The sequence below is a fragment of the Neomonachus schauinslandi genome, chromosome 1, assembly GCF_002201575.2.
Source record: "Neomonachus schauinslandi chromosome 1, ASM220157v2, whole genome shotgun sequence".
NCBI classification, from domain to species: Eukaryota; Metazoa; Chordata; class Mammalia; order Carnivora; family Phocidae; genus Neomonachus; species Neomonachus schauinslandi.
In genome coordinates this window covers 210,075,872-210,095,799 of record NC_058403.1, presented here as the reverse complement: position 1 = coordinate 210,095,799, position 19,928 = coordinate 210,075,872, and the positions used below count along the sequence as shown (strand labels likewise).

Below are 19,928 nucleotides of genomic sequence, written 5' to 3'. Positions count from 1 at the left end.
GAGCCTGCGGGGGAGGCCAGAGAGCGCCCCGCTCGGTTAGCCAACTGCTGCGAGGAGGAAGGGCCTGGGGTCCTGCCAGGAGGTGCTCCGGGGAAACACCTGCTGGGTCCAGCGCGGCTCCCAGGCTCCCGCCGCACCTGCTGAAGGAGAGAAGGCTTGGGGGCAAGTCGTCCAGATGCTGACACTACAAGTTCACACGACTAGCAGCCAGCCAGAGCGAGCCTTCCAGAGAAAGACGAGACAGAACAAAAGAATAAAGTGCACATTAAAAAAGAGAGAGAGAGAGAAAGAAAGAAAGAAAGAAAAAAAAAAAAGAAAGGAAAAAAGCATTTAGCTCAGTAGAACAAGCATCATTAATAACCTTGAGCACCTGGGATCCTTGATAAGCCAAACCTTTCCCCCGAGGGAGGCGGGGGGGGGGACACGGGGGAAAAAACCACCCCGAGACCCCCCCGGGCCCCCCCCCCCCCGTGGCCCCCCGACTCCGAGGCAGCAAAGCCAGAGGCCCCAGTCGTTCCCCAGAGCCCGTCCAAGCACAACACTCTGGCCCATGGCACCCGAGGCCCAGCTGAGCAGCCCGGGCCTCGGGCAGAGCACCGCGCTCTCAGGCTCGCAAGCACTCGTGGGACACAGAGAAGCGACTACAACCTGACCCAAGGGCACAGACAGGTCCCAACGCTCCTTCACTCGCTTTTCCTTCCACTCTAGCCTTCAGGCCTCCTCTCTCCCTTCGAATTAATGTCCTAGCCTGCCGCGGCCCCAGGGTAACACAGCGAACGCTTCTCTGGTCCCTCTCCCCTCTCACAGCAGCCCTTTGAGAAAGGTCAAGTGAACCAACGGATCCACTTCTATCTCCGCTGCCGTGCCTCAAGATGACCCACCGAACCCGATGGAAATACAGACCCTCGGTTGCAAAAGGAACTTCTATTCCGTGCAGCTCAACTGCCGATGGGGCAAAGGACGAGACACAACGCTGAGGGGACAGGCAGCCGCCTCTCCGAGGCTGGCCGCTGACCATCTAGCAAGGAGCAAAGCTGATCTCGACACTGCTGAGCAGGTGCCTGAAGTTCGGGCGAGGACTCAGAGCTCCAGGTGACCGCCGGCGGAGGGGGCCGCAAGGAAGGCAGGTCTCATCAACCTACGGGTCGGGTCGTGACTCCAGTTCTTCCGGCACCGACATCAGCTCAGGCGGGTCTGCGGTCATGTGTCTATGGTCATCGGCCACAAGATGGCAAATGCCAGCCCCAGGGGGGACACTCCGCTCCAGAATGGCACACGAGGACCACAACTCACGTGTTGGGAGCTACTATCCCACCAAGGTCTCAGGCTGCTCCAAAGACCAGAGAGCGCTGCTTTGCCATTAGCCCAGGGCAAGCCCCAAAGGGTGAGAAAGTTCCTGACCAACCAGTCAGTTCTCCGGGCAGCCCTCCCGTGCCGGAGACCACCGTGCCGGGCTCTGCCTCTTCTCTCCAGGACTGGCCCTTCCCAAACGGCTCGCCGGACCTGCACTCCCAACCTCTCCCCCTCGCCGCCTCCGCCCTCCGGTTTTATAGGTTTTGATGATGCACATCAAGCCTTCATCTCTTAGCAAAGAAAACCTCCTTATGCAGGGGGCAGACGGGGGCAGTCCCTTGGTCCTGGAGCTCTGAGAGGCCAGGAATGCTAAGTGCACGTGTGTCTCCCAAAGAAAATGTTGACTATGGAGCCTCTGGGTAACAAATATTTCGGAAAATATCCGGCAGCAGAAAGAAGGTGGAGAAGCAGAGCTGGGGAGGACTGTGGACCCCAGCAGCGCCCCCCCCCCCCCCCACTTCCTTGGCTCTTCCAGACCTGTCAGGCAAACTTCAGGACAAATGTCTCTGTGAACGGATTCCAACACCTCCCTGTTTGTTCCCGTCAGCCATCACATGCTACATTATAATCACAGACACATTTTTTATAAGGAACCTGGCAGAACATAATCAAATTTTCTACAATGAATAAATGACTGCCTTTATTAAAAAAGAAAAAAAAGTACAAAAGATCCAACTGAATCAGAAAGGACTGCTCTGCAGGCCTACAGAAGCTCAAGCCAAACTCCCTATGTTCACTGGGGAGGTGGGCCTGCCCTGCCACATGCACGCACACTCGTGGCCCTGACCCCAATCTTCCTGGCTGGCCACTAGACAAATGCTCAGTGACCCTGGGGCACTGAAAGGTGGCTGTGGGACGTCCCACGTCCTCGGCCTGGCCGTTCCTCGGCCAGGCACCCCTCCTCCTCCACACCAAGCGCCCCTACTCCAGTTCTCAACTGTGCTCCCCGCACTCTGCCACCACACACGGATCCCCAGCCGCACGGCTCCCTCAGAGACCTGGGTTCTGAGAGCCGACGCCTTTGCCTGGCCTCACTACGACAAGGCTGCCAGGCAACGCTCGCCATCAGGGAACCCCCGGGGAGCCACTGCTGTTTCCCCGAATGACGCAGCCCCAGTACGGCCTTGCCGATCCGGTTCAAAGCTGGCTCCTGCGCCTCACCACGCTGACACACTGGCCTCACGCCCACTCCTCCCACCCCTCCTTCCCACGGAGGAGGATGCTCATTAACCACAGTGAACCAAGAAACTCTGGGGATAACTAGTCACTAGTCGTTCCAGCTGACAATGCCCTGGCGCAGACTCGGGACACCTGGATCCTGCACGGGGCGGCCAGGTGCTGCCTGAGCAGGCTGCCCCTCCGGGTCTCGGGCACCCAACCGACGCTGACGAGACCTGCCGGGAGACCCCGGGGCACCCTGCGCACCGAGGCCGCTCAACAAGAGGGGCCACGCAGGAGCCACGAGCGAGCGGCCGGCCCCTCCCCAGCGTCTGTCTGAGCAGGGGCACACTCACCCCGCCAGCCATCAGAAGCTTGTACCGGAACTCAATGGTGGGGTTGTTGAAGGTGAGCTTCTCACAGCGCAGGTGGTTCACAGGCGGGTTGCCCTCCAGGTTCAGGAACAGGTCATAGGTGAAGCATACCTTCCTGGGCTCCTCCTTCAACAAAGAAAACAAGGAAGTTCACCTGAGAGGGGCAGGCGGCCCCAAGATACGCTCCCCACCACTGGCCCCTTCTCTCCCCTGTGCTGGGCCCCCGTTTCTCTCCCCTCAGTCCCTTACCTGCTTCTCTCGTGTGCCTCCTTCTCGTCTATTCTGTTTCCCAAAATAAATTAACTTACTACTTGCATTGGACCCAGCAAAGCAGTCTCCACGAGAGAAACACCGATCATTAAGAATGACGTTCTCAGACAGTTGCTGGACATATTCTTGCTGATGGCACACACACCCCCCCTTCGACCCTCATGGCACCCATCAACAAACGGAGAGACCGAGGCCTGAAGACACGGCTGATGAGTGGCACTACGGAGGTCTGACCCCAGGCCCCGAGGCCCGTGATTCCTCAGTCTACACCCCACGCTCCCTTCCTGTAAGGGGGAGACAGCTCCAGAGACATCCAAATGGCCAACAAGCCCACTAGAAGGTGCCCAACATCACTAATGATCACGGAAAGGCAAATCCAAACCACGAGATAACACCTCCCAGCCCCCAGCACAGCGGTTCTTTACAAAGTGGGAAATCTCAAGTGGTGGTGAGGCCGTGGGGCAGTGGGTGCCCCGTCACCAGTGCCGTGACTCCCGGGGCTGTTTGGGGGGCCCTCCCCATGTTTACTACAGAGTAACCGCCCCATACATGCCTCCTAATACACAGCCGAGAGAAATGAAATCTTATGTTCACACAAACGCTTGCACGTCTATGTAGCACGGCAGGATTCACAACAGTCAAAAGTGGACACAACCCGGGGCGCCTGAGTGGCTCAGTTGTTAGGCATCTGCCTTCGGCTCAGGTCATGATCCCAGGGTCCTGGGATCGAGCCCTGCATCGGACTCCCTGCTCGGCAGGAAGCCTGCTTCTCCCTCTCCCACTCCCCCTGATTGTGTTCCCTCTCTCGCTGTCTCTCTGTGTCAAATAAATAAATAAAATCTTAAAAAAAAAAAAAAAAAGTGGATACAACCCCAGTGTCCGCTGACGGATGAGTGGGTCAACGTAACGTGTCCCTCCACGTGTGGGTGCATCCCTCGGCTGCGGACGGGAGTGAGAGGCCGACAGACGCTGCCCGAGGTACGGACCCTGAGCCCACGACGCTCAGGGAGGGAACCAGACACAGAAGGCCACACGGGGTGTGAGTCCACGTATGTGACACGGCCAGAACAGGCTCTTCCACGGACGGGAAGAGGGCTCGTGGTTGTTAGGAACTTGGGCCTGGGGATGAGGAGTGACTGCTGATGGGGATGAGGTTGTTTTCTGGGGTGATGGAATGTTCTAGAATTAGAAAACTCATGGCCACACAACACTGAATATACTAAAAAACCACCGAATTAGTATGCTTTAAAAGGGAATTTTGTGGTATGTATATTATAGGCAATTTTTTAAAAATGCTCTCCAGCAGGGGAGAGAACCCTAGGAGTCGGGGTGCTGGTGAAGGGGATCTCACTTCAGGACTGGACAGTCAGGGGTAAGGAAGGAAGGGGGAAGCACGGAGCCTTCCACACAGGCATGCCCACGCTCTCTCTTTCCCACCCTTCCTTCCACACAGACCAGCAGGGTCACAGTCCTTGGGGGGAGAAGGGAGCAGAGGCTGGGGCTGAGCCTCATTCCTGCCGCTCTGACTGCAGCCAGGGGCTCGGGCAACCTCACCCTCCTCCTCCGTCTCCCCAGCCAGCGGTCACATGGTTCACATGAGCCATGCTGGGCTTGTTGAGCTCTGATGAGTGGGCGACACCTAGGAGAGGGAACCTGGCTGACCCTGTGCCTGCTTCTGAATAAACGGGACAGGAGTGGGGTCCCGCAGTTGCACGAGGACAACTCGCCCCCCCCCCCCCCCCCCATTTAGGCCACAGGTAGAAGATGCACCTGTCGAACGAAAGAGTCGCAGACTCTGCCTTCTGGGAGCCTGAAGTCCAGTGCAGAGAAGACAAGTAAAGAGGCCTTCCCAAGGCAATGCCAACCAGTGAGGTAACCCTGGCCTCACCCTCCCCCCAGCAGCCCTTGGGGTCAACAAGAATGGTTTCCACCCCCAGCCCATCTAAAGCAGACTTGGAAACTGTTCCCTGGCCCAAGGTGGACACGTGGCCTGGTCTGAGTGATGAGGTGTAATGAGGTCAGCCTAGGGAGTGCTTGCCTTCCCAAGTCAAACACTAAGTGTGAAGAGAAAGGCTCAGCATCATTATTCCTCTTGCCTAGTTGGAAGGTCAGCAATCCTGGGAAGAGCATGGAGGAGAGCCATGCGGATCTCTGTTCCAGGCCATCAGCCAGCTGCTTTCCAACTGCTTGTTAAGGAAGAGAAAGAAGCCCCCATGTCAAGCTTCTGCTACACCCCCGAATGCGGCTGATGCCTCTCCTCTGTGCCTGCACGGTTTTGTGCCAACCTCGTGGAGGCACTTGTCACAGCGGGGATGTGTCCCCACCAAACTGGGAACCCCTTGGAGGCAAGGGTTGTGGGGACCCCTGTCCTGCACACAAGACATTTTTGTCAAAAGAATGAAATGTTAAGATGGGCAAGAGCGGAGCACGACCCAATAGTGGGGGTGGAGAGGGGGCCAGGAAGGTTCCCTGGAGGCTGTGCCAGGCTGAGAGAGGGGCCATGAGTCAATGAAGAAGGGGGTGGGGAGAAGCTGCAGAGGCCACAGCAGAGTCCTTTCTAGAGCCCCGAGAGTCCATATGGCTATAGCTGGAACGGGACGGGGGACAGTGGTGGCAAGAGGTGACCTGGAGAGATGGATGGCCTTGGCCACATCCTGGGGGCAGAGGGGTCTACAGGGGGATCTGGGCTCAGAAAGAACAAGCCCAGATCTGTGTCCCAGGAAGCAAACACCCTCGGGCCTGCAGGATGCCACTATGGGGGGGCAGGGTTTGAACCTGGCAAATAAAGGGAGTAAAAAAAAAAAAAAAAAATCCACACCAAGCATTTCTCCTGCCTTCCCACGAGGTAAACACAGAAGATCTGGGAGGCAGACTGCAGGGATGTAGTCCAGCTAATGCGTGCAGAAGGAATGCGGGCACCACTGTTCTGTCCCTCCTAACGGGTCAGTGACCGGGGCACTGTCCATCCACTGCAGCCAACACCACAAACACAGGCCACCCACAAGGCCAACGTACCACCTTCCAGGGAGGACTTCAGCTCCAGATTCAAGTTCAAACTAACCGGGAACGTACAAATCAGAGGATGGCGTATAACAAAAGCAGGTCCAAAAGCAACAATAAGCCAGGTGATACCAGACTCTACAGGACAAATGACCCGGTTGCTTCAACAAGTAAATTGCAAAGAAAAGCAATGGTATAAGGAGATTCTTCCCTACTTTATACCTTTTCACAGTAAAAGGAACTTACAAGACAAACTCATGAATTACAATGTGTTGGTCTTATCTAGATCTGATTCAAACAAAAAAAACTTGAAACACTGGATATTCAGGAATATTAATTTGTAGGTGTGATACTGATATTATTGTATGATTAAAAAGCAGTTCTCATCTTTTAAGAGACACATTCTGAAACAGGGACACATGAAATCACGGTGTCAGGGCCACACGCGGAAAGTGCTAGACCCAGCGGGTGGCTACGGGGACTTGTTAAAGCACTCCTCCTACTTCTGTAGATGTTTCACTATTTCCCCAAAAATTCTGTGAGTGGACTCAGCGCAACAGAGCCGCACACGTGAAGGAACTCAGCTAAGGGAGCATGTCAGGGAGGGGAGGGTGGCCGGGGGCCTCGGGGAACGCCAGCAGGACGTGGGCAGGCAGCTGGACATCCCTGACAGCCCCCCGTGAGCACGGGGTTAGACCAGGACGGGGGCTCACCTCTCACGGGCTGCCCGGACTTGGTCATGAGGCCCATCCTCCCTAAGCCTCGGTTTCTTCAACTACGAGTGGGAGTATTGGATGAGACAAGGCATCTAATCGCCTCAGCTTGGTGCCCTCGAGAAAGGGAAGCTACAGCTTTACCAGAAAGAGCTCTAGGCTGTAGGAGGTCACCTGGGAGACCCAGCAGACAGACGGTGACTGAAGCTGCAGGATTCGCCAGCAGGAAAAGGGGAGCTCACGGGGACTACGAAAGGCCGATCTGCGGCCCTATCTACCGCACACGGGGGTGGAGAGAGGCAGAAGGCCCGGTGCCGAGCCCAGGGTGCCCAGCATTCACCGGCGCTTACCATGGCCAGGCACTTCTCTAAGCACTTAACACATACGACTGCTTCACAGGCCGAGACACGGGTGCTCTCCGCGACCCCACTTCCCGGATGAAGAAACTGGAAGAGGCAGACGAGCTGCCTGGGGCCACACAGGCGGGGCGCAGAGAGCCGGGACTCACTCTGGGCAGGCTGCATTAAGCCCTGGCCCCTGAAGCAAAGTAGGAGGAGTGCTTTAGGGCTCCCCAGAGGTGGGCACGCAGCACGTGGGCCGGGCGGAGGCCTTCCCCTGGGTGCCCACCGTGTGTCCGGCACTGGTGACCTGGGATGAGACCTCCGGCCTGTGACGCCCCCTGCCTGACAATGCCTCCAAGAGCCAGCAACGTGTTCAGTGAGGAGCAGCCAAGTTCAGGGTGTGCTGGGCCCACAGTCCCAAAAGCAACATCCTTGTCATTCCAGCCAGATCCTACAGGTGCCCCAATCTCAGCAAAGATGAGCGCGGCTCGCAGGCGGCCACCCACCATCCAGGATACTGGCCACAGGCCAGCGTCTCTCTCTAGACTCAGCAAACTAAGACGCAGAGGAACTGGCCTAACTGGTGCCAGCGCCCAAACCTGGAGCGCGTGGACTCGTCCACAGCGTTCGGGCAGTCCAGGCCACGGGAGCCCCGGCCAAGGCCCACGGCTGGCACGGGCCCGTGCCAAGGCCAATGGCCCACAGCCGTGGGGCTGGCTGACCAGACCTGTGGTTTCCGCTGCTGCCCCTTGGCCACCCCGGGCCCCATCCTCTTCTGCAGCCGGCAGGGCTGGCCCTGGAGGACCCCCAGGTTCTCAGCCTCACCCCTGTGTGCAGCCAGACTCCCGGCGGCCCAGAACGCACCAGCTGAGGAGGGCCTCGGGGCTGTGTCCTTGCTATCTGGGCCCTGCCCACACTTCTCTTTCAGGGCCTGTCTGCCATACCCCTGTTAGAAGCCCCAGGGTTCATAAAATAGTGAAACGTGAATCTGATCGTGGCCCCATATCTAACTGCCAGTTTACAGGGCTGCAATCAGCAACCTCCCCATGGGACAAACCATACACATGCTTCTTAAAATGCTTTGCAAGGGAGAGAAAGAGAGAGATGGAGAGACAGACAAGATTTAAAGAAGCTTAAGAAACGCAGCAACCAGCCACTATGGACCGACCTTACCTGAATCCTGATTTGAATAAATTATTAAAACATATATATACGTGATAATAAAAAAAACTGACATTGGACATTTGATATTAAGAATTGTTAATTTGTTCCTTCCCAGCTATGATGACATTGTGGCTAGATACTTTTAGAAGAGTCTTATCGTTTACAGACACAGATGGAAATATTTACAGATTAAAAGACAGGATGTCTTGGACTTACTTCAAAATAATCCCGGGGCTAGAAATGAAAATAGCACTGTACTCAAGTGCGTAACTGCTCGGGTGGGGGGAGGTGCTCTGCCGTGGTCTGTTCTGCTACTCTCTCTACTTCTGCAGATATTTTTTAAGTTTTCTGTATTAACAGACTCTTAACACCCAGCCCTGCTCACAGCTCTGCCCCTGGGCATCTGCTGACCGCCTACTACGAACGGACTCTCTCCTGGTTCTGGGGACAAGGGCACACACAGTGCCCCTCACGGAGCCCAGATGAAGCCAACAAAACCCTCCATCCCTGAGTCCCCTGGGATCCTCCTGGGCCACCTGGTGAATGCTTCGCTCTCTGCTTCAAGCGGCCACCCTGCCACCAGCACCACTCAGGGAGCCCCCCGGGGCCAGGCGCTGCACCACAGGCTTTAGCTAGCACCTTCCTTGAGGCTCACAAATGCTCTAGGAGTTCGTCACTGCTCTCACCATACGTCAGGAGAGGAAACTGAGGTTTGGTGGCATTTAATCATTTGTCAAGGCCACATGGAACCAACAGAGGTCAGGCGCTCAAGTCCACGGACCACAGCCTCTGGCGTCTTCCTCTTCCTGTGGACACAGCCCCGCCCGGCCCGGCCCGGTTCTCACGGTCACGGGCCTCCCACCGCCCGGGGAAAGAGAGCAAGGGGAGTACCATGGGGAGCCCCCACCACCACACCTGAAGTCCCGCTTCCAGGACTCCGATGTTCAAGGAGGGTCCCCAAGGCATTCCTCAAGGGAGAGGCCTAGAGGTGCCCATCAGGGACATGACAGCAGGTCTAAGCTAGAGGGTGCGCCACGCAGCCATCATAAACAACGAGGTAGAGTTAGGGGTCCTGATGTGGGAGGTCCAAAGATATTTGTTTAAAAATGCATCTCCCTCCCTCCCTGTCTCTCTCTCTCACACACACACACACAGACACCCCACACAAAAAAACTGTTTCTAGAAGTACTTCACTAATTGCTTACAATGGTTACTTCAAGGAGACAGACTGGAGAGAGGACTCCGATTCCCTGCAGCCCACACACATCACCTCTGTAGTTAGATGCAGAAAAGTGACTTTAAAAGGCTTAAGGAAGGGCGCCTGGGTGGCTCAGTCGTTAAGCGTCTGCCTTCGGCTCAGGTCATGATCCCAGGGTCTCGGGATCGAGTCCCGCATCGGGCTCCCTGCTCGGCGGGAAGCCTGCTTCTCCCTCTCCCACTCCCCCTGCTTGTGTTCCTGCTCTCGTGATCTGTCAAATAAATAAAATCTTAAAAAAAAAAAAAAGGCTTAAGGAAAACAGTGCAATGTGGGCTGAAAACCATGGGCCTTGGGGTCCAAGACCTTCTGGATGCCAAAGCAACTTTGCCACTGACCCACTGTGTGACCCTGGACAAGCCACTCCACCTCTCTGAGCCTCAAGGAGGGGAGGAAACAAAACCACAGGGTTCTGAGTGTACAAGGGAAGAAGGGAGAAGACTGTGGCTCTGGCCAGTAAGGTGGCATCAGCCTGGGCCCGCCTCCTGCCCTCCCCACAACTGCTCTGCCATGATGAACACAGGACCACCTTTCTCAAAGTCAGAACAGAGGCCGTATGAGCCCAGAGCCTGGCCCCGAGTGAGCACAGGGGTGGGCTAATGTTGACATTACAGCCTGTCCGACCCTACTCATCTGCACCCCTCCCTCACTTTGGGGGGTGACAGTACGAATGACTCAGTTACATGATTCCTATCTTTACAGGAAACGCATTAATCAGTCAGGAAAGATTCTCAGGGAAGGTGACTCCAGGCCAATTCTTCCATCCCCTTCTCAAGGAGCCCAGAAGAAGGCACTGGTTAGGGAGCCAAGCTGGAGGGTAGACTGTCCCTCCCAGCATCCTGGGGTCAGGCTGAGCCTCTCCTCACACACATTTGCTCTTTTGAGGTGCTTCTCTGCGCTGCTCCAGACACTGCCCTCTAGGAAACAGAGGTGCTTCTGGGGTCCCCCACGGAGGAACAGAAGGCTACTACAGGGAAAGACAATCCTAGCTGCATAGCGGGCTGGCATTCACATGGCCTGTCACAACTCGGCAGCCCCCTGACCTTTCCCTGGGTCGGTCGCCCGGCACAATGTCCCTCCTGCTCTGGCTCCTCGGCACCGCGCCCCCTCACCTCCCCCACCCCCCCGCCGCCCCGTGAGGCTGGGCCCCCTGGGCGGCATCAACCGGCCAACTGTCCCTGCACGCAGGAGTCGCCGGCAGCCGGCTCCGCAGAGGGCTGCCTGCCTCCTGAGCTCTGCGGAGCCCCCAAAAGCTGACCCACGAATGGGCAAAGGGCCGAGATGGTGGTGACCCTAGAAGGGGGGCAAGCTGGGAGGGGAGAATGTGAGTTCCCCACCCAATCACTCAAGGCCGGCTCTTACACACCAAGTCTCAATTTAAACTGAGGGCAGGTGGGAATAGCCCCGCCCTGCCCAAGGGAGAGGGTCTTCACAGGCCAGGGCCCTTTCCACTGTGGGGGGGGGGGGGGAGAGGGAGCGGAAGGGCGCAGGATTAGGTGGCCCTGGGACCCCCACCAGCTTGTTGCCAATCCTACCACACTGTCTACACGGCTATTTCCACAGAACACAAGTCAGCCAGGATGTGTCCAAGAAGATGCCTCTGAGGGCTTATGGCTCGGAAGCTGGCAAGCGCTGTTTTAACTTACTTTAAAACAAAACCAAAAAACCCTTCCAAATAAAACCATGCAAACTTCCTAATAAAATGTACAAAATGCCCTTCCTCTGACCTCAGATAGTAGTAGCCTTTGAGTAAAGCCACGGAGAGTTAGTGACGGCTGGGGCTCACTGTCCAATAATAGCTTGTTATAGGGGGTGGGGGTGGAGGGCAGAGAGAATGTCTAATATTAGCAGCAAATAACCAAAATGAACTTGTTTACACTTGACCACTTCTAAAAATTGAGCTATCTCTTAAAGTCAGCGTGCACACCTGATAGGTTTTTCCTCCTCCCAGAGTGTGTTACTACATCAACGGTACATCTTACCATGAAGCAGTCGAGCTGCAAGTTCAACACCAAAATGAGCCCAGGCCAGCGGTGACTCCCTGACAAACACCCACAGGGCGCAGGCGGGGCCTCTGGCCCAGGCGGGTGCTGCAGGAGAAAGGAGAGAGCGTAGAAAACCATTTCACAGCTGATTGCCTTCTCTCCTCTCGGGCTTGCCAATCACCCCAAGCCAGAAACTCAGGACTAAGAGGAACCAGCTTGACTTTGAAAAAGAAAAAAATCAGATCTACGAGGATTCCCAAGGAAAACGAAGTCACATCAAACAATGCCTTAGATCTAGAACAACTACTGAGTCCAGCTGCTGGCCTCAGCTAATGACTCAAAACCAAACCAAAACAGCAACTCCAAGCCAAGGTCAACGTGCCGTGAAAACAGGTAAATCATGGGGCCACCAACTCACGAAACTGAAGGAAGCCGCAAGAGCTGGTCCTAGCCCAGGGAGGGGCGGGAGGGAAGGGCATAGGTCACATCCTCAGGGGTCACATGCTCAGGGAGGGGCAGCGCCCCCCCCCAGGTCCATCCCCCACACCTGTTCACCATGCCCAAGACCAAGCCCTAGAGTCTCCCTCCCATGTGGACACTATAGGGCCCCAACTCCCCAGCCCCAACCCCCATCTGGGACAGACAAGTACTTCCTGTTTGGCAGCCACTGAATTACTTCTGGGAAACGTGGACACAGATCTGCTCTGTAATGTGACCCTGCCACAACACAATCTGGGACGGGCATGAGATGGGCACTCTGCTGAGCATTCTGGAGCCTTGACCAGAGGCAGATGAACCCAGAGGCATCAGGGGGCTCGACCCTTCACTGAGGGTCTAACAGCACACCCACTCCCCACACACAGGCCTGAGAGGGCTTTTTACGAAGAAAGTAGCACCCCCCACCCCCAGCTAGCACACTCCAATGGCTTCCTGATGTGCCTGGGTTAAGCTGCCCTGCCAACCACCCAGCCTCCCTTCAGAACCCAAATGCCCCTGATTCTCCACCTCCACAGTGCAGCTGCTTTTGACGAAGGATAGTTGGAAGGCAGGCAGGCATGGACAAGGCCCCCGGCCCTAAGAGGAAACCACCCTTAGGAGGATTTTACACCATCCTGGAAGGAGTCCTCCACCCTTTCCCATATGATAGATAGGAGACAAAAATCTGGTTGGATGACAGGCTCAGGGAGGGTTGATCAGATTAAACAGCCCTTGCCAACAAGCCCATAAAAACCCCTAGACTTTGAAACTCTGGTGGCAACCCCATCAGGTCCCCTCCCTCCTTGGGAGCTTTGTACTATCACTTTGCTATCGCTCAATAAATCTTGCTTTGCTGCCCCCCCCACTCTGTCTGGTCTACCGCTTCATTCTTCCAAGTAGCGTGACCAAGAACTGCGGGCACCGATGGGGAAAAAAAATTCTGCAACACTTTCATCTGGAAGGGTGTCTCCTGGTACTCTCCACCCCATCAACCCCTACCCACCCGCAACTCTCAGAGTAAACCTGGCTTCCTAAGGGAAGCCTTTCCCTACACATTCCCCAGCTCTTTCTGAATGAGTCCCCCATAATACCCTGGCAGTACTAAGATACTTGTATCCAAAGTATATTAAGAACCCTTAAAACCCAACAATAAGAAAACAACCCAAATAACAACAGAAAAAACAACCTCTAAAGTTCTGAACACTTCACCAAAGGAAATATGTGAACTGCAAACAAACACATGAAAAGATGCTGAGTGTCATCAGCCAGCAGGTTAACGCAAATCAAAACCTAATGATTTAGGTTTAGGGATTCAGATTTGGGTTTAGGGATACTAGTTCACATCCACTAGGATGGCTAGAACGAAAAGGACAGGAAGTGAAGGTGAGGATGTGGAGAGGCTTTGGGACCCATGCGCTGCTGGTGGGAAGGTAAAATGGTGCAGTTCCTCTGGCAAAAAGTACAGCAGTTCCTCAAAAAATGAAACCTAGAATTACCATATGATCCAGCAATTCCACTCCTATGGATGTGCCCCAAAGAAGTGAAAACATCTATGCACACAAAAACCTGTACACAAAATCGCTAATAGCAGAAAACAATGCCTCAACTGACAAACAGATCAACAAAACGTGGTCCATCTGTATGATGAAATATATCCAACCATAAAGAGGAATAAAATACTGATGCGTGCTACAACGCACATGAATTTTGAAGACGTTACACTAAATAAAAGATGCCAGTCAGAAGAGGCCACATACTGTACGGTTCCATTTATATGAAAGGTTCAGAACAGGCAAATCTATAGCTAAAAAGTAGATTAGTGGTTGTGAGGAACTAGAGGGAGGGAAGATGAGGAGTGACTGCTAATGGGGACAGTTTCTTTGTGGGTGAGGGAATGTTCTGGAATTAGTGGTGATGGTTGCCCAACTCCGAATATGCTAAAAACCAATGGAATGTACACTTGCAATGGACGAATTATATGGCATGTGAATTATATCTCCATAAAGCTGTTTTTTAAACAAGAGAGCTACGACTACACAAGCCCCTGAGAAAAGCAGGCGGAGACAAGCGGCCGCGCGGAGCGCGGGCCGGAACGCAGGGCACCGCGGACAGCTGGCTGCCGGTACGCCTTACCAAGCCAAACATTGCCACTCCGCGCGCCCGGCGACCCCACACCAACAGGGATCATTATGCACGTGAACTGAAAACTTATGTTCACACAAAAACGGGCATGGGGATGTTTACGGCAACTTTATTCATAATCACCCAGAACCGGAAACAACTGCGATGTCCTTGACACCACAAACGGGTAAACGAAGCGCAGCGCAGCCACGTGACAAAGAGGAACGAGCCCCACGTTCAGGCAACGACACGGATGATCTCCAGCACATTCTGTATAGACAAAGGGCTGCACGCTGTGTGGTTCCATTTCTATGACAATCTGGAAGAGGCCAAACTACAGGGATGGGAAACAGATGAGTGCTTACAAGGGACGAGGGGGGAAGGGGACTGACTTCAAAGGGACAGCGGGAGGGGGTTGGGGGAGGCTGGAACTGCTCTGCACACTGTTGTGGCGGATGCATGACCGCATGTCAAAACCCAGAGTGAATTTCACTGAAAACAAACAAACCAAAACAATAATAATAATAACCAGACGGGCAGGAGGAGGGGTCCAAGACGGAATGTAGACCGTGACGAATGAATCTAACCATACTACACATGTAGACATAACCACACCGACAAGATGGAGGGACAGAGCTGTCATATATGACCTAGTGAAGAAGCCGTGTTTCAGCCCAAAGATACCAGAAGGCCCAAGACCAAAAAAAAACTACACGCAGTCACTGCACCCCAGCTGGTAAATTTATTTCTCCCAGGAGTACTGGTCAGCAATTCAGAAACTTACTTTCCCAGTCCCCTGGAGTTCAACAATAAGCAAATACATTATAGATAGCGAGGCTCAGGTGTCTCCCCTCGGAGAAAGTTAAACTAAGCAATTGGAGGGAGAACGCTAGAAGAGGCTTGTTGGCGCAGGCACTGGTGTGAGCTGATGGTTACTGTGATGTACGTGCCAACAAGACGGACACAGAAGTAGCACGCAGGCGGAGGCAGTGAGCACAGGTGACCCTTGACCAGGGCAGGGCTTAGGGCCACCGATCTCCCTGCAGCTCCCCCGGCAGTCAAAAATCTGCATATAAACTTCTGACTCCCCCCCAAAATTTAATGACTAATAGCCTACTGTTGACCAATGTTATATTATCATATACTGTGTTCTTTAACAATAAAGTAAGCTAGAGAAAAGAAAACGTTACTTTAAAAAATCATAAGGAAGAAAAAATACAGTTACGGTCCTGAACGGTGTTAATCCAAAAAAACCCCACATCTAAGTGGACCCACACGGTTCAAACGTGTTCAAGGGTCAACTGGATATGTGCATATATTCCCCAGGTCTGTCACAGGAGAGGCCCAAACGCAGTGATGCCCCAGGAGCAAAAGCACACTTCACTCCCAGACCCTGGCTTTCACGTCCCACTCTTTAATAACAGGGAGTAGGGCCCCTGTAGACGTGGCCGATTCTAGGGCTGGGGCAGGGAAACCCAAGACAAACCTGAGCACCCTGTGGTGCCTGAAAGTGAGGAAAGGACCCCCAAAACCACGGGAATGTACCAAAAAGGCACAGGGCCCCCCCTGAGGGAGGTCCCATTGGCCAGAGTGAGAACAGTTTGAAAATAATGGACTGGGTTATAATCCAAAGAAAAGAACCAAATATCCATGAATCCATATTGATATAAATAAATGAGTGAATGAGTACATAGATGGGGGAGAAAGGACACTTCCTTGCGGAAAAATTCCAATGAATAATGAAAGAAATGAAAGAAACAGATCAGCACAGAACACCACTGATGGACTGCTAAAACTAGCAGATGAAACTTGACAAAGAAACAGGTTAACTGCGTACTTTCAAAGTATCTCCTCCAAATAGATACTAGTTACCATGGTGGTTTGAACGATACCACCAGGATGTGGAGCTTAATTTCTCTCCGCTTGAGTGTGGGCTGGACTTGACTCGCTTCTAATAACTAGCAGAGTATGGAAAGAGACACTAACTACAGCAGGGAAGCCTGACAGCACCTTAACAAAGGGATTGAGGTTAACGTCCGCAGTAATAAGTCAAGTTAATATCAGGTCCTCCCTGGTACGATATAATGGCGGGGGGGGGGGGGCTCTTCCCCTGTGTGTTTTTTTTTTTTTTTTTTTAAAGATTTTATTTATTTATTTGAGAGAGAGAGAATGAGAGAGAGCACATGAGAGAGGGGAGGGTCAGAGGGAGAAGCAGACTCCCTGCCGAGCAGGAAGCCCGATGCGGGACTCGATCCAGGGACTCCAGGATCATGACCTGAGCCGAAGGCAGTCGCTTAACCAACTGAGCCACCCAGGCGCCCACCTCTGTGGTCTTCTTACCAAAATCTGCAACCCCATGCAATCATAAGAAAACACCAAACAAACCCAATTTGAGGGGCATTCTTCAAAATGCATGGCTAGAGTATTTTTAAAACGTCAAGGTCAGAAAAGACAAGGAAAAGCAGAGAAACCATCACAGACTGAAGGAGGCAAAAGAGACATGATGCTAAATGCACTGTAGGATCCTGAAGTAGATCCCAGAACAGAAAAAGAACACTAGAAAACAGGGAAATCCCAAGTCTGTTAATAAAGTCTACCAATCCAAATTAATACCGTGTGCCACAGTCATGGGAAAGATAAACATTAGGGAAGCGGGGTGTGGAGAACATGAGGACTCTACAATCTCTGAACTCTTCTGTGTTTCTAAAATTATTTCAAAATTAAAAGTTACAAAAAAAAAAAAAAATCCTGGACCATGAGACAGTCCGTACTCGGCTGCTAGTGAAAGACCTTTATGTACGTCTGGAGCAACCTGAGTTTGTGAATTTACTCCTTTCTTCGAATGTGAATTTCATGGAATCTAAATATAGGTCAAGTCTTCCTGATAAAATTTCGTGTCCAAATTGACATGATTCAGTACGTGTAATACACATACCAAATTTCCAAGACTTAGTATGAAAAAAGAATACAAAATATCTCAGGAATTCAAAAATACCGATTAATGCTGAGATGATAATGTTTTAGATATACTGGGTTAAGTAACATAATTAAAACTAATTTCACCTGTTTCTTTTTTGACCTTTTTAATGTGGCTACTAAAAACACTTTAATTACATAGGGGGCTTATATATTTCTACTGGACAGCCACTGTATGAAATGTAATTCACACACTGAAACAAGAAGGGCTTCTTGGGGCGCCTGGGTGGCTCGGTCAGTTAAGCGCCTGCCTTTGGCTCAGGTCATGATCCTGGAGTTGGGATGGAGTCCTGAATTGGGCTCCCTGCTCAGCAGGAAGCCTGCTTCTCCCTCTCCCTGCCGCTCCCTCTGCTTGTGCTCTCTTGCACTCTGTCAAGTAAATATATAAAATCTTTAAAAAAGAAAAAAGAGAGAGAGAAGGGCTTCAAATGCATCTGGCCACTTCCAAGACAACATGCAGATATAAAGGGAGCATTTCAGCAAAACTCTGCTCACTTGATTGGTCCTAGGACACCCAGGAACCAATTTACCTGTCCTAAACACACTGCCTTGTCCTGGGGCAGCCCGAGCGTGCTCTCCCAGGCCACTCCCAATGCTCTAGAGTTCACTTTCCACAGGAATAAATCAGCCACAGCTCATACAGGCTTCTGGGTCAACATGGGATTAGAGGGTAACCGTCTGGATCCCCCTAGATGATGACCTTGAGCTCCCAACTTGGGGATGTTCATGTTGTCCGTTCTTTCTGCCAAATAACATGCTTTGCTGTCAGCGTTTAAAGACAGGGACCTAGCCAGAATTCATACAAAACTCTTACTTTCATACAAAACTCTTACAACTCAACAACAAAAAGACATTAAAAGATGGGCAAAAGACTTGAATACATCTTTCTTCAAAGATCTGCAACTGGCCAACCAGCACACGAAAAGATGCCTGGCCTTATTGGTCACTCTGGAAAATGCAATTCAAAACCACAATGAGATACCACTTCACCCTTCACACCCGCTAGGATGGCCATGACTGGAAAAACTATTAAGTTAACAAAGGAAGGAAGCGCTGGCAAGGATGCGGAGAAAACTGGAACCCTCACACACTGCTGGCAGGAAAGCAAAATGATGCAGCAACTGTGGGGAGCAGTTTGGTGGTCCCTTAAAACGTTAAACACTGGCGCGCCCGGCTGGCTCAGCTGGAAGAGCGTGCGACTCTTCATCTCAGGGTCGTGAGTTCAAGCCCCACGTCCGGCATGGAAATGACTTAAAAAAAGAGAAAAAGAAAAAGAAAAAGCTAAAGAGAAATACCATATGACCCAGCGACTCCACTAGGTATCTACCCAAAGGAATGGAAAACTGGTGTTCAAACAAGCACACGCACATACGTGCTCGTGACAGCAGACAACTGACAACAGCCAAAAACTGCCCACAGCTCACATGTCCATCGGCGGATGAGTGGGGAGACAAACGGGGACATGGCCACACTGCGGAATGTTATTCAGCCGTGAACAAGACCGGCGTTCCGATACAAGTTACAGTACCTGTTCCAGCAAGTGGAAGGAGCCAGACACTAAAGGTCACGTGAGGAGCAACTGCTCACTGGGGACAGGCTTCCCTTGTGGGCTGAAGAAAATATGCTGGAACCAGATACAGGTGGTGGTTGTATAACGTGGTGAATGCACTAAAACGCCACTGAATTGTTCATTTGAAACTGCTTACTTTTCTGTTCTACGGATTTCACCTCAGTTTTAAAAAAGGGGGGGTGCCTGTCGTGTCACAAGGCTTCTTGACGCACCCAGCTGCCCCTCCAGAATCCGTCTGGTCTGTCCATTTAGTCACTCAGTCCACAAACATTTACCCCGTGCTATCTCTGTGCTGCAGGCCAGCACGGAGCAGAGAGCATGACTGACGGGGCACTGCCCTCGAGAGCTCACACTCTAGTGGGAGAGACAGACCTGAGACCAACAAACACATACCCATTTAAGTACCACGGAAAAGCAAAAGAAAAATGAAGGCCAAACTCAGAGAGTAAGACGAGAGCAGACCGCTCTGGGCTCTCCCCCATCCTAGCTGTGGAATCTTGGGCAGGTTAACTTCCCTCATCTTTCATTTTCCCACCTGTAAAATGGGACCTACCCCTTTGAAGGGCCGTGTGAGGATCATGGGAGCTACACAGCCCCTGGCCTAGGTTATCATTAAATACTTTCTTCCTAAGTATAAAATGATCTGAGGTGTAGCAATATTAAAAAAAACAAAAATCACATGATCATCTCAATAACTGCAGAAAAAGCATTGGACACAATTCAACACCCTTCTGTGATAAAAAAAAAAAAAAAAAAAACACTCTTGGAGGCGCCTGGGTGGCTCAGTCGTTAAGCGTCTGCCTTTGGCTCAGGTCATGATCCCAGGGTCCTGGGATCGAGCCCCGCATCGGGCTCCCTGCTGGGCGGGAAGCCTGCTTCTCCCTCTCCCACTCCCTCTGCTTGTGTTCCCTCTCTCGCTGTGTCTCTCTGTCAAATAAATAAATAAAATCTTAAAAAAAAAAAAAAACACTCAGCAAACTAGAAACAGAAAGAAACTACCTCAACATAATAAAAGCCACATATGGAAAACCCACAGCCAACATCACACTCAATGGTGAAAGACTGAGCCCTCTTCCTCTAAGATCAGCAACAAGGCAGGAATGCCTCTCACCACTTCTACGTAAAACAGCGCTGCAAGTCGGGGCCAGAGCGCTAGGCAAGAAAAAGAAAA

General features: G+C 52.5%; 1 protein-coding gene across 2 annotated transcripts in view; it reads right to left on the bottom strand.

The window, feature by feature from the left end:
* The window catches only part of MLLT1 (MLLT1 super elongation complex subunit), a 67,047-nt gene that overhangs the window by 17,185 nt on the left and 29,934 nt on the right, over window positions 1-19,928 (bottom strand). For both annotated transcript variants that reach the window (XM_021705163.1, XM_021705164.1), the window contains exon 4: window positions 2,868-3,011. In XM_021705163.1, coding sequence (XP_021560838.1) covers window positions 2,868-3,011 — 144 coding nt within the window. The remainder of the gene's footprint in view (window positions 1-2,867; window positions 3,012-19,928) is intronic.